Source organism: Cariama cristata, unplaced genomic scaffold (assembly GCF_000690535.1).
Source record: "Cariama cristata isolate BGI_N322 unplaced genomic scaffold, ASM69053v1 scaffold2780, whole genome shotgun sequence".
NCBI lineage: Eukaryota > Metazoa > Chordata > Aves > Cariamiformes > Cariamidae > Cariama > Cariama cristata.
The window spans coordinates 1-24,407 of NW_009596186.1; the positions used below are offsets into that span (position 1 = coordinate 1).

Here is a 24,407-nt window from a genome sequence, read left to right on the forward strand (position 1 = left end):
TAAAAAAGACATATATATGCGCACACACACAAGTGTGTGTGTATATATATCTATATGAAATAATCAGGGAGAAGGGAGTTTTGTTCAAATTTAAGTAAATGATACAGTACTTTTAAACCCCTTGACAATAAAAGGGGAGGGGGGGGTCCACTCCTGTTCACAAGCTGAGCAAGGGGTTAGTTTATATAGGGTTTTTTTAAGTGGGCATTTCATTTGCCCTGATGTCCAAGAAATACAATTCCAGTGTCAATGGGCATCTCATCAGAACTCATCAATTTTCTTCTGCAGATATTTTAACATTGAGTCCATCCCTTGTGCTGAGCCCCAGATTTTCTTCAAAACTTCACACTCCTTTTCATTTGCTTGTTCCAAGTCCACCTTCATGATATTACGTACTAAAGCTTTGGATTCTTCAAGTACCTAGGCCAAAAAAAGAAGGGAGTTGGTTAATGTTACACAAGAGCTGAGCGACGTGTGCACTTACACGTTTATATGGACAAATCCTGAAGTTGATTATGAACTTAGGCCGAGAGAGTTGGGGTGGTTCAGCCTGGAGAAGAGAAGGCTCTGGGGAGACCTTAGAGCAGCCTTCCAGTACCTAAAGGGGCCTACAAGAAAGCTGGGGAGGGACTTTTTACAAGGGCATGCAGTGATAGGACAAGGGGCAATGGCTTTAAACTGGAAGAGGGAAGATTTAGATTAGATATTAGGAAGAAATTCTTCACGGAGAGGGTGGTGAGGCAGTGGCACAGGTTGCCCAGAGAGTTTGTGGATGTCCCATCCCTGACAGTGTTCAAGGCCAGGTTGGATGGGGCTTTGAGCAACCTGGTCTGGTGGAAGGTGTCCCTGTCCATGGCAGGGGGGTTGGGACTAGATGATCTTTAAGGTCCCTTCCAACCCAAACCATGAACTTAAGCTTATCAATTCATGAACATATTATGACCCTAAGAAACATTTCTCAGTCTTTCTCATGGCATCACACAGAATTTCCTTTACCCTATACCAGCACAATTTACAAGTGCACAAAAATGTGGAAATAATGAAAATAATGAAATCATAACTATCTATCTATATATATAGTTTTATGCTGACAACTAGACAAAATTCCAACTCCATTTTGGTGAAGGCTAATCATAACACTATTATCCAGAACTACTCTAATAACCAGGCAGACTTTGAATCTCTTGCATTTAAAACAGACTGAAAAAAGAAAATCCCATTTGCTTTTCCATTTAGAAAACTTCACCTGTTTCAAAATCCAAAATTTCTAATGCACAGAACAGTTAATTTATACTGCATCTTCTCATAAGAAAGCATCAAATATTGGTAGTTTTAGCTATCTTGTGCAACTGCCAGTAGCGCGCACACCCACGAATGCACTAGATGTTACTCGTAAAACTGAAGTTGACATAATGTCAAAGACTGCATTTATTTCCCTGGTAGTTTAAATTACAACTCAGGATAACTCAAGATTTCTGTGTTTCTATACAGTTCTTAGGTCAACTTTTTACACTGTTGATTAGAATAACTTGGACTTATGAAACTGTGTTAAAACCAAAATATACTGTAAAGCGTCCCATGCTGTTTTAATGTTCTTAACCACAATGTACTATGGCATATGATAAAGAAGCGTCAGATACAAACTTAAAAAAAAACCTCAAAAATGCAGAAACAAAAAGATTGCTATCCTTGTTTCATGAAAATGGTCTTTTTTTTTTAGAAGGACATAATGATGTAGTCTAATAATACTTATATTTTAATTCTTATTAATCTAATCGTAAAAGTGTATTGTAAGAAAATAAAGGAAACTTACAACTGAATTACATGTGACAAGTTCCTTAATTCGAACCATTACTTCTTGTGTGAATGTTCCCGGCCAAAACACTTGAGAGACGAGTCCTTTGGCACAAGCTTCCTGCGCAGTCAACTTTCTTCCACTGAACAACATTTCATTGGCCTGAAGGGATAAAAAGTTACTTCTGGTATGAAATGTAATGAGACAAAACTCGTTAAAGGAAAAAATGTTCAAAACAAATAAGGAAAATGCCTGCACTATTTGAAATGTTTTATTATAGCTCTTCCAACTTTTAATTAGTAAAGAAAAAGACTTGCCCACAGATAGCTGGTTGGTGGTGTTGACTATACTACATCAGTAGTTATAAAAATACGGAGGTCTATGATTAATGGTTAAACATGAAAATGTCTTTTGTCATTTCCCATTCATGAATGTTCATTAGCTCTAGCTTCCTTGCAGTATTGCTGACTTGATTAACTGTACATCTGGTAACAGGTTATAATGCCTGGCAGATCTGTAAAACAGCAATGAATACATCAGCTTGCCCTTTATAATAATGTTAGTTGCAGCAATGAAATATTTGCTAAAAATCTACCTTATCTGTAAATTACAAAGATAACCCAGTTTTGGTAGTAGACCTTCTGGGAACTGCCAGTCTCAGTAGAGAAGAACAATTATTTAATCTGCGACTAAAATGTTTTTTGTTTTAGTGCTGAAAAAAATGTTGGAAACTTAAATATGTGGTTTATTTTCAGCACTTCTCAAAAGTCTTCAGCAGTATTTCATTTATGATGCAGCATTAAAAATAGCTGGATCATCTTAGAATTTGACCTCCAAAACCCACTGAAGTGAGCAGGATATATTCTAATTTCTGGTCAAATTAATCAAAAAGAAACATTCCCATTTTATTCAGGGGTTCAATATTGAACTGATAAATTCTTTCAAAAGCTGATTTGGCAGCCTTATTAAAAAAAACCAACGCAGTATTTAAAAGATCTTGTACACAGTTTAAAGGTACAGAACAGAGTACTACAATCTGTGCAATAAGATGATCTCTAGTTCTGTAAGTCTTTTTGATTTGTAATTATCCAATTCACTATTTATCAGCTTCCGCATCAAAGCTTCAATCCTACAACCATTTATGCTTATGCTTTAGTTCTACCTTTAGTGAAGTTTCTTACACAGTTAAACTTTTTGTTTGCAGTTACATCTGCATGGAAACAGCCACTGAAGATTAAAAAGAGTAATCAGTTTTACTTTTTCTTAATGACTAATTTACACTGAAAATATGACTAAGCTATCACTGGACTCTTGAAATATGGGAAATAAGGCTGCTGTTATAAAATATCCAAACCTGACAGGTGTAGCATTTCTGAGGACAAAATTCTGACTGTTTTAACATTTTCTAATATGGGAAATTTTGGTAATTATTACAGCAACTTTCAGTTAAGGATCTCAAGTTATCCAATTGCTGTAGGTACTGGTCCTGCAATTGCCATTTTACACATGAAGAAATTTGAAAACTCAGAGGTCTATTACTTGCCCCTTTGTAATGAAATACAAAATCTGGGTTCTACTGGCAGTTTGGTTGCTGACTCCCAGTACATTGGGCATGTTAAAAAAAAAATAAATAAAATGTTTCCTAGGATCTTTTACATAAAATTTATCAGCAGCACACCTCTCATAAGTTAATATGGAAAGCTGTGATTCACATATATTACTTCTTAAAAGAAAAAAGAAAGAAAACCCAAGCCTCAAACTAAAGGTATGAAATTATATACACTGCTAATTCTACCTTCTGTGAAAGCTAAATCGAATATACAAGGCTTATTAACTATCACAACTATACCTTCTAATTTTCCAGATTATATGTGAATAATACCAACCTGAAACACCAGCCAAAAATCAGTGGTGTACACAAGGCTGTCCAAAACCAGGAATCATTTTCCTAAGGTGATATGGAAAATAAATCTTCCAAGATAATTCTAAAAGTTCCCTAACACTTACTTCAAAGATCAAAACATGAAGTCAAGCTAACTCGGAGTTAGGAAAGTCGGAAATTTAAGTCCATTGGTCAGGTCTACGTATTCTTCACAAGTATCTTTGGTAGCAAGGATAAAAATGAATGCTAGAAAACCTTAATAATTTTTTTCTACAACTCAGTAGCAACTGCTGAATTCTCCTGAATGTGGAAAACCCACAAATGCTAATGGTGGTGTTATCTTATTTCTGCCAGCTGTAACGTGGCATTAGCAGAAAATCTCATGTGAGATGAGCACTCCCATTAGTGTTCTCAGTTGACAGGGTTTGAAGGGAAATGGTTTCCTCTGGCATCTTCACTTTTGACCTATACACGGTGTATGCTGGAGACCCACTGCTAAACAAGTTTTAATCATGCCTTGTTTCTGCTGTGAAAATTAACACGCTTGGTGGTTACTTTCCAAAAGATATAATACAGCAATAGAAATGAAGATGTTAAAAATATTTCATTAATATAAGATTCTCATTAACACCCTTCATTTTCTACTCTGTCTTTCTGCTTCCACAGAGGAAGGTCACTGAGACATCCTCTGGTCTTTCTTTTGACAGTGAATGGTTTGAGGCTCATGGGGGAACCTTTCATGCAAGCCCACAGGCTCTAACTGCTGTGGAGCATCTCGGCTCTCTTGCACTATGATCAGGAGGCAGCTGGTCTCTGTGATGTCCGAGACCCTGGCTGTGATGTAGACTACGGGCCCTATGGAAATGTGTATCCCTCATGACTGGCAGAAAAGCGTAAGAAATACTGCCAAGCGTGCTGGAGACCGATGGGGAAACCTAGTGCGTAAAGCTTGATCACACAGCTTCTGTGTTTTATGTCCAGGACCCGAAAACCAGACCATGAGCTCCACAGTAGACACATAACAAAGTATCTCCCCAAACAGATGTCACTTTAATCTCTACAGAGATTATTTTCAAAACTCAAAAGCCAAGTTTAAGAATCCTTTTAAAAGTCTTGGTATTCCCAGTGCAGTATATCAGTTTGGAATCCTAAGGTCTGGGCTTCAGATTTCCTGTAATAATGACCTCTGTTGAACATGTTCTGTGGGAAAAAACCCCTCCACAACAGAGCTGCTCACCAGCCAAGACTGACCCAGCAGGGAAGATACTTCCAACAATCTTGCAATTGAAGATTTTTACATAACTGCTGCTAATAAAAAGAATGCACTGAAGCTAACTTACAAGAGTTAAGGGTGGGACTAACATTGCTGAATTAATACATTTATAGCAAATCTTATGATGCATACAGAGACCATAAGTATTTCTTTTGTATGATATTTTAATTTTCTTTCCCCCAAATGTTTCTCATCTCACTCATACCAGCTCTTCTTTCTGCTAACTTCTCTCTCCCTCTTATAGATAGAAGGCGTGCTACTTTACTTTATCAAAATTTTCAGTATGGACTCTGAATATATTTCATGAAATCTTTTAATTAAAGTCCAACTTTGTCCCATACAACATTGACACTCCTATACTGCAGAGGGTCAAGGATAGTATGAAAACAATTGACGGGGATGGATGGAATGGATGGATGAATGGAGGGGATGGATGGCCAAATAAAAAGGGAAAGGAACAATCAGTAGTTTGAAACATGCTAAGATATCAAAGATACTCTTATAACTGTTAATCTATTTCAGTAACCTTTTCTGTTGTCTTCTAATAACTAAATCCAGACATCACACAATTAGTCATTAGATCTGTTCAAACTGATGCTTTTGATGTATCAAAATCTGTATTTCTAAATCAATAAATACCTACAGGGGAAAAATTGGCTTTTATAATAAACAGTAATTTAGGAAAAACAGGTGTAGCTACAAACACTTGTTTCATGCTGTTACCGTTCAACTTCAAATTGGAATGGGATGTAGGTCTAAGTTTTCAAAGAACACAGCATAAAAAAACCAGTAAGCAACATGGAAATAACATAGGTAGGAGATTTTTAAATAGCTTTTTGTTACATTTGATTCTTTCAACTAATTGGAAAGCAAGAAAAGGGTTACTAAATAACGTGGCTTGTGTTTTCAGCAACAATACAAAGCATTACCAATTTTTTTTTTTCAATCCAGCAGTACAGTAAATCAAGTGCAAGACTGAAAAAAAATAATCCTTCACAAAGGTGATTTGGGCTGAGTATATCTTGGATAACATGCTAGTGTTAAACATCAGCAGAGATTTACAAAGTGAGAGAGTTGGACACGACTTCTTGGGAACGAGTGCGTGAAAGCTGAATTATTTATTTGCATACTAGCACGAGACTGCTAATAGCTGGTGACGCAGAGCTCTGCTGTGTAATGACACTGAGTGCAGACCAGCCCATTCTCTGCTACACTCTGATGCTGTGCTGAATGCAAAATACTGGTGGCTGGTCCTCACAAGGCGTCAGCAGGGAAGGTGTGTCCTGGTACGCAGGACATAACCCCCTCTGCCGCCGTCAGGGTGAAGGGTGCCCATGACATGGGACTAAGGCCCATGCCTGCATTCTGTTCTGTGCACACAGGTGAAGACTAGGTTATAACAACATGGAGGAGAGAAGCTATAAATACTGGTTTCTCATGAAAGGTTTTCATGAGAAAAAGAAAAATTAAAGAAAACAGCCAAGGTAAAAAGTATTGAAATCACTCTGGATAAATTATCACAACTGCATTGTGAAGCTGTCAGCCCCTATCCTGCAAGCTACTTACAGAAGCCAGGCCCATTATCCGAGGGAATGTAAGGGATGAACATCCATCTGGACTTTGTCCAAAAGTAGTGTACGGAGTCTGAAACCAAGCCTTCTCGTTAGCCCAAACCACGTCACACAGAGGCAATATAGATGCGCCAAGTCCAATGGCTGGGCCATTTACTGCTACAATGATAGGCTTCTTAAACTGAATAAAAGTATTCACAAAATTCCTGAAGAGAAACAGAAACATGCGCTCACTATGTATATAGAGACAGTAAAATATACCAGCCCTTGAAAACTCAGTAATAATTCCTTGCCACAGTAATGCCACTTTCAAAACCAACCTGATGATAACTTTCCATGATGAGGTGGTTAGCTTGGTGGATGAGGGAAGAGCAGTGGATACTGTCTACCTAAATTTCAGGGTGAGGCTTTCAGCACCATCTCCCGTAAGACACTCATAGTCAAGCTATTGATGGATGAGCTGGATGAGCAGGCAGTGAGGCAAACTGAAAAAATGTTGAAACGGCTGGCCTAGAGGGTAGTGATCAGTGGCATGGAATCTAGTTGGAGGCCAGTAATTAGCGTTGCACCTCAGGGGGTCAGTGCTGGGTCCACTACTGTTCAATAGCTTCATTCGTCATCTGGACAACAGGGCAGAGTCTACCCTCAGCAAGTTTGCTGATGATACAACACTGGGTTGATACACCAGAGGGTCGTGCTGCCAACCAGAGGGACCTCGACAGGCTGGAGAAACGGGCTGACAGGAGCCTTATGGAGTTCATTCAACAAGGGGAAGTGTGAAGTCCTGCACCTAGGGAAGAACAACCCCATACACCAATATATGCTGGAAGCCAAACAGCTGGAAAACAGCTTGGCAGAAAAGGACCTCGGGGTTCTGATGGACACCAAGTTGAGCCTGAGTGGCAATGTGCCCTTGTGGCAAAGGTGGCTAATGGTATCCTGGCCTGCATTAGGAGGCAGCAGGTTGGGCTTCCCTTCTGCTCAGCACTCATGTCCAGCTATGGGCTACTCAGTGAAAGAGAGATGTGGAGCTACTGAAGATAGTCTAGCAAAGGGCCATCAAGACGACTGAGGGACTGGAGCATCTCTCATGTGAGGAAAGGCTGAGACAGCTGGGACTGTTCAGCCTGGAGAAGAGAAGGCTCAGGGGGGATCTCATCAATGTACATAAATACCTGAAAGGAGGATGCAAAGAGCATGGAGCCAGGCCCTTCTCAGTGGTGCCCAGTGACGGGACCAGAAGCCATGGGCACAAACTGAAACCCGGGAGGTTCCCTCTCAACATCAGGAAACACTTTCTTACTGTCAGGGTGACTGAACAGGTGACCAGCAAACTTGTGGTCTCTCCATCCTTGTAGATATTCAAAAACCCTGCTTGGACGTGGCCCTGGGCAACTTGCTCTAGGTGACCCTGCTTGAGCAGGAGCAGATTGAACAAGATGACCTCTGAAGGTCCCTTCCAACCTCAACCATTCTCTGATTCTGTGAAGGCCTAGCATTTCTCCCAGCCCAACAAAGCACAGTAATCAGGTAGGTGCAGATTTAATGTCCCTCCTACAAGCACCAGCTGATACGGCACTTGTGGTATACTCATATGCCTCACACCCTCTCTTTAGATGAGGTTGGAGTCATACCTCACCTCTGGGCACCAAAACCATGGTTACACAGCCCTGCTTGGTCTTCACTGTGTTTATGAATGACGTTGGTATAAGGTATCTATCTATCTATATTTTTAAGTGAAGGTATAAGGTATATAGGTATAAGTGAAGATGGGGAAAGCATTAATGAGTTTCCATAAAGAATATTTCTGGACTTTTGGGATACAGTTTTTCTTACCAAGTAAATCTGCATTTTTAAATTATGAACAAGCCATAAACAATAGAGTTCCATTATCACATATCACACACCTGTAAACTTCCCCTCCTCATCTCCCTCTCTTGGTTGGTCATAATGCTATAAGTGCTATACTATGAAGTTATAAATGCATATTCTCAACTTCATTATCAACACAAAGTGACAGTTCATTCCAGTACCCACAAAGCATGGATGCTTACATGCTTCTCTGTTCTCAAACAGTAAATGCCTTTAAGAGCTTCTTAGGAAAAAGTAAGCGCGTGTGTACATAACTTGTGTGTGCCTGTACAGAGCCATTAGACTGAGTAGAGAATTCTAAAACCTCAAAGTTGAGATGCAGACTTTTCTCAGTTAATATCTATCACATATAACAAATAAGTTGTCCATAGTTACTTCAAGTACATGACTAATTCTGATGAGAGTACAACGTGCAACATACAGTTGTCAGCACCTGTAAAGCACTCCTTTGCTCTGAATGACAGATGATTTTTCATTTCCGTATTAGATGCTGAAATATGGGATTTTTATCAAAGTTTTAAAAAAGGGGGATATAGTGGTAATTTTAAGTTTGCTCTTTATCTGCATTACATGTTTTTGTATTGCTGCGAAACAGGACATTTTTACTATATTGCATCCATCACTAAAGGTTATCAATGCTTCCTCTTAAATCTCATTCAACTGAGCTGAAATAGACAAATGCAGAAAAATTTCTACTGGAACCATCTTATGCAAGCTGTCATACAAACATCCCATCCGGAGACTTAAGATAATTTTAGTCATGTCTGACTATTCTAGAGAGGACTATTTCTAGCATATGTATGAAAAAATACCACCATTATATTTGAAGGTGGGGGTTATAGGTGTTGTAAGTTACATTCATCTATTTTATTAACAATGAATTAATAGATGACAAATCAGGCTTCTGGAACAGCCTGAATTAAACTCGTGACAGAAGCTCATTTTAAGAGCCTCTGTCCCCTGGCTGCATCTGAAGTCACTGCATGAGCAACTTTTACATGGAATGATTGAAAATTTTCCTTTGAAAAAAAAACCAACCACCTGTTACCATCTCTATGAGCCAACCGTGCATGCAATGAGACAGGCTTTACATGTTACAAGGCCTTTTTAGGGACATGAATATTGATAGTGACAACAGAACATAGGTCTCTGAAGGAATATAGGTACCCTGCGCCATACCGAAAAAAAATTCAAGAGCCCAGGCCCTCAAAACCAGCGTTCAAATGATAAGCTACTTGTTTGTGCTGGTAAAACATGTCTCTAAGATCGATACTTTTTTCCATATATATTCTTCTAGTTTTTAGTAGTTCAGCTCATTTTGTTTAAACGTTAGGTTTGGTATCTAGCGTTGGGATGATGTTCACAAGTGTTAATCTACTCCTCCGAAATATCCATCATTCCCCTGCTCTCAAGGTATTATAGGAAGTTACTCATTCAATGCACATCTTGTATTTGTGTGTGTGAAATTTGTTTTCGTGAAACCCTATGCCTGTTTAAGTCTTTTAAAATTGGTTTCAACTAGGAGTATTACTGTACTACCAGTTTTTATAGTTAAATTTTAGTAGCAAAAATAGTGATGTGTGAAACGACAACTGAAATAGAAAGGGACAGGGAGTATGCAGAAGTGCCGCATGCTATATCACATAACAGGTGAATGTCTGAGATCTTGTTGAATTAGAGGCTTTTCAAATAAAAAAAGATAAAACAGACTACATGACGAAGAATACCCACTCAGATGACGATGACTGGAAGATAATCTTACGTACCTAATAGCTTCTGCCATCTTAGTGCTTTCCTTTTTTCTATCATCTGTTAAACGTCGTATAAAATAAATAAAATCAAGACCACAGCAGAAAATGCTACCAACTGCACTGAACAGCACAAGTTTACTGTCATCTGCAGCTGCTGTGTTCAGTGCACTTTGGACTTCCTTCATTACCTAAAAATCAAAAATTCATTAGAATCTTTTTATTACATCATTAAAAAGTAGCATACTGTTCTCCTCCCATCCTCCCCCCATGAGATCTTCGACATCTTTAATTTTTCCTTAGGATCCACTCAACCATCATATTAGAAAAGTTAACTTTCTTCATTATCCCAAAATAAGAAAGTTTTAAAAAAAAGTATTAGAAGCTTTAAATTTCAAAAATGTAATTAGACTAAGATAATGAAATCATTAAGAAAAGATCTATTAGATGTTATCTGTAACTAATGCATTCATTCAGCATTTCTGTAATTTGGACAGCAGATGGCATATGCAACCAGTTCAGAAAAAAGGAACTTTAATTCAGGCTAAAGCTTGTTCCAAGTTGCACTTCATAAATCGCCACATGTCTTATAAGGAGACAGTACATCTACACGTTTAGGTAACGTAGTTCAAACTCAACTGAATTATGCTTAAAGTCAGTTGTACGTGTAACATCTTGCAAGCAAGAACCTGAATCTTGTTTCATGTATGTTTGTGCCTGGATAACAGGCATAAATGAGGCAAGGAATTAGAATTCCATCAGCACCCTTCCCCCCCCCGAATTAGAATTGTTCTGACCTCTGGATTTAATGAATTATTTTCAGATGATTTTGTTGATAGCAAAATGTGTGTGAATCCATCTTGTTTCCTGACAACAATGTCTCTGTACCGGTACGCACTCTCCGTTTGTCTCACGCTGAAACGTAGCCTTTTATCAAAAGGCTGATCTCTCCTGTCATCAATAAATCTCCGTTTACTGGCTGTCACTCCTGTTACGGATGTCTGTATGTTGGTTGTACCATTGGCTGCTAATGCTTCCATGAAGGTGGATGTACCTGGAAATAGTTTAAAGAATAAAATTCTATTAATTATATTTTATTAGCTCAGCAGTTTCAAAATCCCTGTTAGCATGAAAATACACCAGTCATATTAAGAACACACAGTAAATATGAAACTCAGTCCCCTCAGTTACTGAAACGTTATAGAAATAGACACTGTGCACAGAGCAAAATTAAAGTGACAAAGGGATCCAGCAAATTCATTTTACACTTATGAGAAAAAAGCCAAACAGACCAATCATCACATACTTATTTTTAGAAAGAAGAGAAAGGTTTATTTAATGTTCCCGATACTCATGCACTTCAGCAGGTTAACGCTCTGCTTTCTCCCTTTCCAACATCTTTAAGTCATCTAACAGCATCGAGATTGCAAAGAGAAAGCAGAAGCCTTTTGTTTCAAACGCCCCAAGAAGTTAATATACGGAAGAAAACAACACCTACAATAAGCCAAATAAAGAACTTGATTGACAAGATCATATTCTATAAAGCTTAACGGTCTTTAAAGGAAAATGGAAATGAAGAAATAGAGACTGTACTTCTGTCAGAGGGAAACAAGACCTATGCAGTGATGGATATTTTAATGAATTCATAGACAATGAGATATTTCTCAAGTCTAAACAATTTTTGCTATTAGAGTTGGCAAATAGAGCATTACGTCTTTCTGGTCTTGTTCCCAGTCACTTAAATAGACAGAATTTGAAGGCATGCAAGTAAACAGGCCATTCCCTCCTGACACAGAAGGGACAGGTTTTTCTGTACTCCACATTAGAAACATAATACCAAATAATTAGCATTCATAGGAGAAAATAAGAGAACATCTTGGATCTATAATCCATCTGTGTGTTACAGTCTCCATGCAAAAAACTCCATAAAATTTGTCAGATTAAAGTAATGGAGTATGCGTAGGGGGAGGGGACAGTAGGGTTAAAAATGTTGGAAAAATGTATTGCAGGCCAAGACAGAAAAGTTTTGAAAGCCTTTTCCCAAAAACTGAGGTCTGAGACTTTATTAAAATCTATTGGAAACCCACAACCCTTATCTCACAAACAGGTACTTCAGGACATCATGCACATTGGGTCCTAAAAAGTACAGTTAAAACACGGATAAGTAAATTGTTTATTAAATGCCATCAGTAGATCTTGCTTCATTCTTCATTATCTTTCTGAAGAAGTTCTAATTTTACAGTTCTAATAATATGCAATGCTATGAATTTTTTTTTTTTTACAAGACACTTGAAACGCTTGTGGGTCCAGTGAAGACATTAGACTTGCCTAAATAACCAGAATATCCTATATCTCCACATTTTGACTGCATTCACATGTTGCTTACTTTGACTCATACGAAGTGTGAGAGAGAGATTAAGAGAAAGACTATCAAAATAAAACTTTAGAACATTATACGTTTTTCTGCTTGTATTTCAGAAACTGCATTCAGATATAAATAAAGTATTTACATTAAATGTTTAAATAAATAAGTTTCTGATCATAAACCTCTTATCATTAAATAGGGAAGCTGTCTGTCAAAAGAGCTATACAATAATAAGGTTTTATTACTTTAAGCATTTCTTGTATTAGTGATTCAATCCTCTTACCATATCACTTTTTGTGAAGAAGTTAACGACAACAAGATTTTTCAATTGTTTAAAGTGAAGAGTAAGAAACTGAATTCAGTTTGTGATCAGTCTCAGAGACAGAAGTGAACAAAATGAAATGGAAAAATAACATTTTATATTGTCACAGAAGTTCCACATGTATTCCTGAATTTGTCATGGCTTATCAAATCCCTTTTTTCATTTCAGCAGAATAAATAAAAGTTTTATGTGTACCAAATATGAAATTGATGAGAGTTACTTTTGATACTTTTCCCTTGTAAACGACACTATGTTGATTACATTCCTTTAAAAGAATTCCCTTCAAGGGGAATTTGCAGGAACACCACTGTTGCCCCATATTTCATTAGGAACGCAAGATGAAATGGTATCACTGGTCACAATGGTTTGTTTTTCCATGGGAAAGGTAAGTTAAAACAACTGAAATTATCTCCGATTTCTAAACCGTGATAGAAGATTTTATGGCTTTTGTCCTCGCCATACCGAAAAAAACCGAGAACCAGGAGAGCACAATAGTCCAGACTAAGCCAAAAAAAAAAAAAAAGTTAGTAAACTTGTGTAAGAGCTTTCAGTAGATCTTTTCCCATGGCTCATACTTCCAGACACATACTCAAATACCAGAAAATTACTTTTGAGATCTAAGAGGTAACGATTATACACTTTGAGAGACAAAACTTTTGGCAAGAGAGACCAAGATGTAAACACCACACGCCACTTTTCATGCTTATTGAATTGGCAAGATACCTTCTGAGTTTTTATATAAACTGTCTGCACTTGTCAATAGTTGCAATTTCAAACCGCAAAGAAGGGACAGCTGCAGTTCAGTGGAAGAATTCTCCTACATCCAATCTCATAAACACGCTTTTAGGATACTTAGACTGGAATCAAAAACCCGTCAGCTTTAGAAACCGTACCTCTGCGCAGGGAGATTCAGCCAGCTGGTACGGATTAGCAAACGGCACCAACAGAGGTAAAACGCGTTCGTTACTGTTTGTCCTTATCACTGGAAGTTTGTGACCTTCCACACCTTAAAGCACAGGGAGGTCTTTTCTTTTGGCATTCGGTCCTCAAAAGTGAGGAGACGACTCAGAGACATAAGGCAGTACTTCACGCTATATATAAATAGGCAAAGGTTGCATCACCGGACAGTCTTGGGTATATGTTGCAGCAAATGAAGATGAAAATTTAAACAAGTGCCAGAGAGAATTAACTGTATCGCCATAGATTTCCTCACATGAAAGTTCTGCATTGAGGTTACTTGTTTTCAGGTTAATTAAAACTATATTTTACAATTTTAAAATACAGATCTCGTAACAAACCAAAAGCAGTTCTGCGTTTCAATATGTTAATGGAGATAGAGTATCAAAGACAAACAAAATACCACAGCCCTTTCCTTTCAAACTGAGCCTTCCAAAAACAATAAAGGCTTGGAAAAAAGACAATTTACCCTGGATATCGTCAACTAATGCAGAACTATGTTTAAGAGGTAAACAAACAGCTCTTACAGTATAAAAAACCCTTCCAACTGCAAACTGTTAATTAACGTGATCTTCTCAAGGGTGAAGACATACTACTACTGCACAAAGCTTCACCATACAGATGCAAAATGAAATTAAGAGGACTACTTGGTTTTGCAGCCACTGACCAAAACCTGGTAACACTCACCATTTTCATGCAGCTGCTCTTAGAGAGAAAAAAAAAAAAAAGCTATGGGCAACAGATAAGAAAGGACTGATCTTATTCAAAAGGAAGACAGCCATAAAATATAGAAGTAGGAAAAGGGGCAGAACAGCAAAGGTATCATCATCCCCATTCTGCTGGCAGAAGACAGAAAAAGTCACCTCTCCAAAATACGAGGGGGATAACAATTAAAATGCACTATGCCAGACATCTAGATAAACAGAGTTAAGAACAAGTAACAGACAACTTCAGAACAATCCAAAAGTTAGAGTCCCAAGCTCCTCTCCAAGCTATTCGTGCCTCACTGTTACTGCCTCCCAAATTCTTGAGAAGTTCAGTTCAGCTTACACAGCAAGCCTTGAATACGAACACTCCCCTCTCTGCAACGATACTGGGGACACATCCAAACAGGTGCTCTAAAAACAGCCAAGCTTCTTTTGCACGCTTCTTTTCGAGTACACATGTACTAGTGGTGGTACTCTTAATTCAAAGGTTTGTCTGACAGAGCATGCTGTTCCTGAAAGGCTTAACACAGATGTCTAAGGCACAAGCAGAAGAAGATGGGAGGTGTGGACAATGATGTCTGAGTATTTTCCCCAACTCCAGCCACCAGAAATTTAGCAATTCCTAAAATCTGCATGCCCAGACCATAGGCTGCACCCAAACCCAGGCAATTAAAACCTTATCCCCCATGGGGTCGTCCAATTTACTTTTGGAACCACTATGGTTTTGTCTTCCAAAGTATCTTTTGGCACTAAGTTCTGCAACATATGTCTTTACTTTCTTCATCCCTTTCACCACATCCCTTCTCCGAATTGATTAGTCCCAATCTTATTTACCCTTTCTTCTTCCAGAAGCCAGTCCAAGTCTGTCATTCTTCTCCATGCCTCTTTCTCTTCTACGAAATCTTGGGGGGGTCCAAGGGGTCCAAACAGGGTCCAAAATGGCACATGGTATTCAAGATGGGGATTTATAACATGGCATATTCAAGCCTACTCCTTTTCCATAATAATTTCTAACAAAATTTTTTTAAACTAACACTGAGCAGGTGTTTGCAAAAAACTACCTCTAACAAACCCAATGCCCTTTTCCAGAACCAGTCATTGTCCAGGCACGGTTTTATGTTTTGCTATAGGCATAGTTTTGCCTAGAAGTCTGCTTTATCCCCTCCTCATTGCTTGGCATTCATCTACACTGAAAATAATCTCTCATTTTAATCACAAAATCACTCAGTATTTTCAGATAAGCCTGCAGTGCTCACAAGGAGCTTCAGGAACCCTTATGCCTTTCCTGTACCCTTACGCACCAACCATGTCCTCTCCTACACTAAGTGACAAAATGGTTAATAAAAAGCATCCCATTTGAATAAGCAAATAAACAAACACCAGCATCAACAATTTTTTGAAGTGTCAATTACAAAAATAACACCGCAATTGTAATTGATTACAAGTCAAGTACTGCAGAGAGAAAAATATGATCTGCAAAACTTACTGGGAAAAGAAATTAAATTAAAAAAATTTAAAATACCCCCCCTCCCCCCAAATCTCAGTGCTAGAAGTGGTATTTTTTCCAAAGTTCTTTCTATACTTTCATTGCTTTATAGTATACATTAGTTGCCCAGTACAGGTTGCCTCATGTTCCCTTTTTGCCTGTGAACAGTGGTGTTTTGCTGTGTTCATACGTACTAGCAAGCTCTGTCAACACTGTTAAGCTTTTTCAGTCTTAACTCTGCACTACATCAAATATTTCACACGAGACACCAACCCCAGACGGTGATGCGGCAACATAAATGTAATATATTAACAGTTTCCAGTAATTTTTCCACCTCTGCTTCAGCAATTACACAGCAAATATTTCTTAGAATTGTAGTGTATTGGCACCAATTATAGAAATCCAAAATGAGGGTTCTTAAAAAAAAACAAACCAAAAAACCCCACACAACAATATTGTGTCCATTTTTTGTCTGAGTATACATATTTACAGCAGTTACATTTTGGAATCAAATGAAAGTTCCAGCTTCCTTTGAAATATCACTATAAATGTAAGAAGAAAAAAAATCTGAATTTATTGTACATTTCACCTAAAATACTGTTTTGCTCTGTGTTTCTGAAACAGTGCTCAGAAGGTATAGGTCATTTATGAAAGAAAGATATACTGTAGTTAAGTATATACACCAGAATTTGGTGTTACATCGACGCAGTGCACAAAATAACAGTGCAACCCATAATAAGCTTTGCATACCCCAGCATTGGAACAGGCATCCCCAAAGATGCCTGGGGGGAGTGGGGTGGGGAAAGGGCAATAGTTCTTCAAATTATGGGCTGCTGGTCACTGTGGTACCCTGCCGCTCCTGTTGAAACCTCCTCAAAACTCTTACTGTTGGGAGAGAGAGCGTGTGTGTGTTCTGTAACTTTATCTTTTCTAATAAAGTTAATCACGTCTCGATTCTATTTCAAGGAAATAGTTACACAGGAACCCATTAGATGTTCTTCAACCATCTTCTGTTGTTTTTGCAAATATGTCATTAACTGGCAAATTATTGCAGCAGTACTTGGTGGAACATCAGCAATAGGTCACTACGACTCAGCAGTAAACAGTCCGGCAGTGGCTGGCAGGCTTGATTGACAGCATCTATCTTCAATTCCTAAAAACCCTTTTTCTCATGCCCTTTAATTCCTGCCCTTTTCCATATAGTTTGTATGGGTGTTAATATTAAATGTCACTTTGAAACATTGCTCCTATAAAATCTACATTTCTAACAGGACACAGTTGTGAACAAAATTAACATGAAAAGAGAAACACACACATACACACATGTACCCTTGGTAATATTTCTCTACTCAATTAAATGTTTTTCCATCCTACACCAGTTTTTGTCTTGGCTGCCATGTCACACAGAGTAATATGGTCTAGAGTAGCCATTTTTTCCCCTTTGTAGATAGTTTTCTCTATTTCTTTGATTACTTACAGCATCAGTCAAATACATTTATGTTTACAATGATACTGTTAGGGAGAGAGCAGCGTTACTGGTCATATTGAACTTTAGTAGGTTACAGGCTATTTAATTATTTTGGTCTTTGAATGTCTTTCCTTCTCAGATGGTAAGCATCCATGTAAAGATAAACTCATAATGCCAACCCAAAATGCAACTAATCAGAACATAAAATGTTACTACTGAAAGTGGGCAATCAGTACAAGAGAAAATGGCATTTCTCTACCCTCAAGTTAAATAGGTTTACCTTAGTCTGATTATTTTAAGTCATGTCAGATAAGTGGAAATAAAAGAAAGTTTACATGCTTTAAAAAGATGGTAATAACAAAATACTAGACCTAACACTTGTTAAGACCATGCCCATAAAAACAACAAGGATAACATTAAAAATATGTAATTTGGCAACAAATCTTAAAAAGTCTGATTAAGTTTTACTGCCTTCAAAAAGAAACTGTGCATTTTTATGCATAAGGTAGTAAGTAAACTTTCCACAGTCTTACAGTGGAAAAAAAAATGTCCCCCTCCTAGCAACCGCAAAAGGCTTTCCAAATATACCTCCGTTCTTATTATTTCACCAGAAATATATAAACAAACACTCTTCAGGTGAGCAAATTCTTTTTCCTCCTTTATCATTGCATCAAGATAAATTAGGATTACTCTCTTTTCCCCTTCCAACTGCAGTTTTAGACTCATTTTGGAGTGATTTTTCTTCCATTGAATCTATAGTTGGGATACTACTGACAAATAGAAAACAGTGCATGTCTCACCATTTTAGCTGTTATTCAAGGTGACTGTAAGGAAAAACATATATACAGAAATTCCTAAGTGCCTCTGATATTACTCCAGTCAAGAAATCCCAGACATATTTCACAGTAGGATGCACCAAAGTATTTGATGGAGGAAGCAAAGACTTAGTTGTATATTTTTTGTCACCAATAAGTACAAATAAGAAAAACCTTCCCCAGGTTACAGACTCCTTTTTGAGGCCTTTTAATACCCGGAACATTTCAGAAGGAAGAACCCTCCTATCTTGATATTCTTGGAGCTGCAGGTTATGATACCGCAGCATTCATTCCAAATGCACTCAAATTTGAGAGTTAAGTAAGGACATCTCTTGGGGCTCATCTACAGAGGAAAGCTATCTCAAAATAGGCTAAAGTTTAAACTTGAAGTATACCCAGTTATTTCACACTAACTCCTAAGGTGAACACATTCTATATTAAGAGCACTTCATTGCAATTTAATCCAATCCCCAAAGCGATCTAAAAAAAAAAAAAAAAATCGCTCTCTTCCTGTGGAATAAGAGTGCCCTAATGTAAGGCTAGCCTAGAACAGATACTGCCAAAAGACATCCCAGGCAGTTCCCTGTGTAGACATGAACATACACATGTCATGTAAACATGACATAATTCTTGTAAGGACATAAAAACTTTCTAAAATGTTTTAGCTAAACTATTAATGAGATTTAGTTAGATGGCTATAGCACCACTATGTTGGCAGAATACTTTCATTTACCTTCTTTTTGAAAACAACATGTCAATAAGTACTCACATTTCATTCTTATCACCTAGATGAGGCTTTCAATACCAGACTTTGCAAACGCTCCATTCATAACTGTCCCCCAAAAACATTTGGCTTTTCAACATAGGAAAGTAGCAGAGAGAGAAGGTTAGAGGACTTTCAGAGGTTCAGGACACTGATGGGTATGTATTAAGCTTTACAGGAGAGCCTAAGATGAGGGCTCAGAGTATCTGGAGTAAGCATCCCTGCTAGGAAGAAGCACCTCTGTTTTTACAGATCTTCCTCAAGGAGGGACATGTGTCTTCCCAGCCACTGTCCAATGTCTGCTATTAACAGAAGATATCTCAGCAGCAGATAACAGAAAATATTCACCAGCAGGTTCCTTAAGAGGCGACAGGTAGAGAGATCACACTAAGAGCTCGCAGCAGAGAGTCCATCTTCCAGTACACAAGTACACGTAGCTGTGTGCCTTAACACGGCCAGCAATACCCTATACCTGGGTAACCTGCAATACATAATGGTGCTGGCTGCTACTAACACAGGGAATCTGCTCTGCAGCAACACCCTCTTAACAGAAATTACTGACCTTGACAGAAATAACTGGCTGGGGTGGGAGGGGGAAGCACAAGGGAGGAGTCTCTTGAGTCTTCGTTTGCGGCTTTTGGGTATCTCTTAGAAAAAACTAAATATTGCAGTGCTGAGTGTTTAGTCCTGAGCCTTGCACTTAAGCTTAAGCAAGAGGGCTGCTAGCTCCTGGAGCACTTCTGCTGCCTGAAGGTTGTGGAGGGAAAAAAAAAATAAAATAATCAAGAGAGCTGGGCATTGGCACCAGGAGGAGAAAGTATGGGTGAAAAGAAGGTTAGAGGTCTCCAGGAATTGTAAACACAGCTCTAGAGTCTTCTGATGAACAGCAACTTCAGAAATGCCTGTGCCAAGCAGGTTCTTGTGTTTGATTCAGAGGTACCCAACGGAAAGTAGTCGCCACTGGAGAGACAAGGATTTGAGCCAAGATTTCTGAAAGACCCTGCCTTTAGGCAAAGCACACAACTGCTATTTACACCGCATCTAAAGAGGCATTCACAAATTGTTCTAGAGGCCACATCCCTGCCAGTTTTCCTGATATTCTGGGAAAACACTCCCACATTAAAAGCAGGATGATGAAAGGTATCTGGGTATCCCATGCAACAAGTACTGGATAGTCAGATGCTCTGAACTGAAAGAGTAATTCAGAACAGTGATTCACCTTGCCAAATTTATAATGTTGGGGAGAAATAAATCACATGTATGTGAGGACATGCCTGAATTGGAGAACTCATGTAGAACACCCAGAATTCTTTTTTCTTCCTATATTAAATAATTAAAAAAACCCAAACCAAAACAAGACCAAAACAAATCAAAAACCCAGAAAATCTTAAATTCAACAGTAGGACACCACCGAGAGTAAAAGACTTTTATCAGATGCTTTGCATGAAGAAAACTGATATGACATCCTCCCTCAATTAGGCTTTGTCCTGTATCACTGCAGGCAACTACCAGAAAACACAGGAGGCATTTGTCTGCACATCAGCTTGACCCTAGTACAAACGGTACGGTTGTCTACATAGTGGGATTTGCAGAGACAGCAAAGATCTTGAACACGGCCGTGAGTCTCAGGAAAACGCACATCATAAGAACACATTTTCATCAAATTTTGAAATCAAGAATATAGCGGTAAACAAGCAAATAGAAAAAAACACATGCCCAGGGTAAATCACAAGCAAATAACGACAGCGAAAAGCAGTGAACAGAGAGGGCAACACTCTGATCGCAGCCAGCAGTGGGGAGGAACTGGAGGCAGCGAGTTGGCCTGACCCAGCAGGAAGGGTCCCACATGCATGGGCAGTGGTGGGGCAGACTCTTCATATTGCTGAGGGAAGCAATCAGCTTCTTTTTAAGACCTTAGGCTTTCTACTTCATTGACTGTTGTCATATTTATGAACAGTCTATCAAAGGGAAAATCTCACAGACAAAAACCCCTAAACTGATAACTCCATAAAGCACGAATGAAGTAGTTAACACATGCTGCCATACATAGAAAATGGTGCAGAGCTGCAAAAGTGGCTTCCCTCAGGCTACAGAGCAAGTCAGTCCAGAAGCCAGGATTATTAGTTACAGGTGATCCCAATCCCCAAGAGCTACCTTCCCTTGTAAAATTCTGCTTTTCTGAAGTACTGGATTATTTTTTTTTTTCTTTACATAAATTATATGTATCTAGATTAAAGTACAAGCAGCAATATTGATACTATTGCTAGACAGAAGAGATAGCTAAGGAAGCAATGGAATAAGCTCTATGATATTTAAGTGGGACATATTATTTCATGAGCGCTGATATATTAATATGAAACCACAGCCTCAAAGAGATTATGAAGACTAATATTAGGAGGCTGAAATTTTAATGGGGGTGGGGATGGTGCAGAAATTAGGAAGTTACAGATGTGGCAGAGGAAAAAAAAACCCCAACCAACAGAAAAACCAATGTGGTTTAAGGCAAATTTCAGAACAAGTTTAAAAAAGACAAACCAGTTTAGATCTATCTCAGACACCAGGACTTAGCAACTACTATCAACCACACCAAAAACAAGGGAGGCTTCGTTTGGTACCATAACGCCTGTTGCTACACAAAACCAAGAACAAAGTACATCATATTTGATGCTTTAAATCAAAGTATGCAGTGGCCTCAGAGAGAATTTTATTGCTTGTGTAGCTAGCAATAGGAAAGTAAGGTTTATTTGACTATTTGGAGATGGAGGTAGGAGCACATCTTTTCACAGGAGTCATACTGGTGATATAATAGTTCAAGAGTCAATATGTAGATTTTTTTTTTTTTCTTTTTAAATATTATCACTGCAAGTGCCTGGAAGGACTTGGGGCCACAACCTGGAAATTTGAGAAAGCAGGGAGGAAGGAGAAAAAAAAAAAAAAGAAAGAAAGAAAAGATGATCTCCATTTGAAATTTTGGGCTTGGGAATTGTTGCTACTCCAATTGCTGCAATTCCAAAGTCCAGCACTGGAGCCTCAGATGTTCATCGGGAAGTTCATACAGCTGTGCTCAGACTTACATTTACTAAGAGGTAGTTCACGGGTGACAGGCTCTGAACATCTTTAGATACAGTAGGTGCCTAAAATGCTGAATCTTGCCTTAGGAAACAATCCGTCAAGAACATACAGAGAAACCAAAAATATCAGAGGAAGTCACTACATAAAAGACAGAATTACTATTGAGTAAAGCAAAGATCACGTACACAAAAAAACCCAGGACTACTACATAACTAGTCACAATTGTGAGCTCAACTTTAATTTGGAAACCATTTAAAACATCTCACAGATGAGACAAAATGATAGATGAATTCCATGATTGATTGTTTCCTGAAACCTGCCAGGGACCCACCTGTTCGAGTCAGATTCCCATCACTAAGTAAATAGAAACAGGACAGTATCAGCAAATGGAATTGAAATTTAGTTTCTACCAAGATGAATTCTGTGCAATTTTAGATGTGTTATGTAAAAAGATAGGGCGTTAAATACTTTTTAGACAAATAGCAAGATATCCCAGTCATAGGGAGAGGGTGTATAAATGGAACTAAACCAATACAGTAATTGAACTATTTTCTTCAGGAATGACATATAGCTTCAATTAACTCCACATGGTTAAACAGGTCAATAAGAACTGAGGGGAAAAATAGAATATGCTATACTTACAAGAAAATAGGAAGTAAAGAACACTGGGAAGAATACAGGGAGATGCTAAAACAGATAAAGAACGGGTATTAGAAATGCAAAGTAAAACTCTAAAGTTCTCATAGTTACAGAAGCTAAAGACATTCTTTTTCCAATGATAAATAAAAAAAAAAAAGAGAGGGGAGAATTAGCCCAAAAATAAGAGTGAAATGTAGCGTAAGTTACAAAGTCAATTAAAATATTAGTGGTGAAATCAGCATGCCATAAGAAACCAGAAAAGACTGATAATGAGTATGACTATATTGTACATATAACAAGTGACAGACTAAAAGGCTTGAACATGGAAAGATTGCCGACTGACAGGTAAAAAAAAAAAAAAAGAAAAAAGAAAAAAGAGAAAGAGACAAATGTGATTATGTAGGAAATGTATCATAGTAAGTGAAACACCTCTGAGGCTTGCTTGCTTAAAGACTAGAAAATTTGGAAGGTACATTGAATAATAAAATTTGTATTGATGTAGTTTCATATAGAGTTGGAAAAAAAAATTTTTTTTTTTTAAAAAACCCTTAAACCTCTGCAGTTTATTTCTGTTTATAAACAAGACTGCTCTCAAAGTCATATTTCAGAAGTGTCCTTCCAATTAAAACCTACTGGGAATCCAAAGCAATAATCAGGAGAGCCATACTCTACTGCTGAGAAATTTCACCTTCTTAGAAGAATTCACTCACTACTTGCCATATATTTTACCAATATTTTGCAGTTTCATACCATTACAAGACATGCATCAGAAGCTTCCCTATCATATATACCTACACCTAATGTAAGTTTCAGGATTTTAAAATAATATCTCAACACAGGAGCAACCCTATTTTGCTCAGCATCAAAGCTGTACACATAGAATTATTCTTAGTGATATAAAGTTGGAAATAGATAGAAAATTGTTACTTTTCAATGTAAGATTAATTTTACTTTATAAGATCCTAAAACATGAAAGTTTCTATTGATGCCAAAAAGTAGAAGTTAGTAAAAACAAAGATTTTGGTGTTATGGTACGATAAGAATAGTAACATTCTCTGTCATTGGGAGTTTGACATACGGAGTTATAATAAACCCTGCACCTCCATTTGATCTCAGAATACATTCCCATATCACTAGTATGTTGCCATAAGATCAACAGTTAACTGAAACAAAGATATCACAGTTTTCTATTCTATTTTTACCTATAAATCACTGATGTACAACCCCAAACACCTTGTCCATTTTTTATTACTATGGCAGATGACTTTTCCAATATAGCTACATCACAGAAGATAGCACACCATCAGATATTTCCCCCTACAGCTCAGTTAAAATACTATCTACATCTCAAAGGAATTTATCTTCAAGTTGTTCTTTTAAATCATTATAATTAACAAAAATGCTGTAGTGGGATCATCTTACTTGTTCATTAGTTCTTGAACGAAATTATATGCTTACTGAAATTTCTAAAAGAATGAATGTGATGTTTTGTTTAAAAAAAAAAAATCAAAATCAATTACTTTTTCCTTCCTCTCTCCCCTCCCTGCTTCTTTCAAACCAGAGGAGACTACGAGCAAGCAGCAGCACAATCACATGCTGGCTCAGAGGAGACCAACACTGCAAATGCATTAACCAAGTCCACCCCTGCTACAAGGAGGAAGAAGTCTGCCGC

At 37.9% G+C, this 24,407-nt stretch overlaps 1 protein-coding gene across 1 annotated transcript in view; it reads right to left on the reverse strand.

Annotated features, from left to right (window-relative positions):
• Positions 1-261: 261 nt before the first annotated feature.
• CDYL (chromodomain protein, Y-like) overlaps positions 262-24,407 on the reverse strand; it is a 60,353-nt gene continuing 36,207 nt past the window's right edge. Inside the window, 6 exon segments of the mRNA XM_009704888.1 lie at positions 262-420; positions 1,814-1,957; positions 6,517-6,727; positions 10,160-10,332; positions 10,939-11,174; positions 24,307-24,335. Coding sequence (XP_009703190.1) covers positions 262-420; positions 1,814-1,957; positions 6,517-6,727; positions 10,160-10,332; positions 10,939-11,174; positions 24,307-24,335 — 952 coding nt within the window.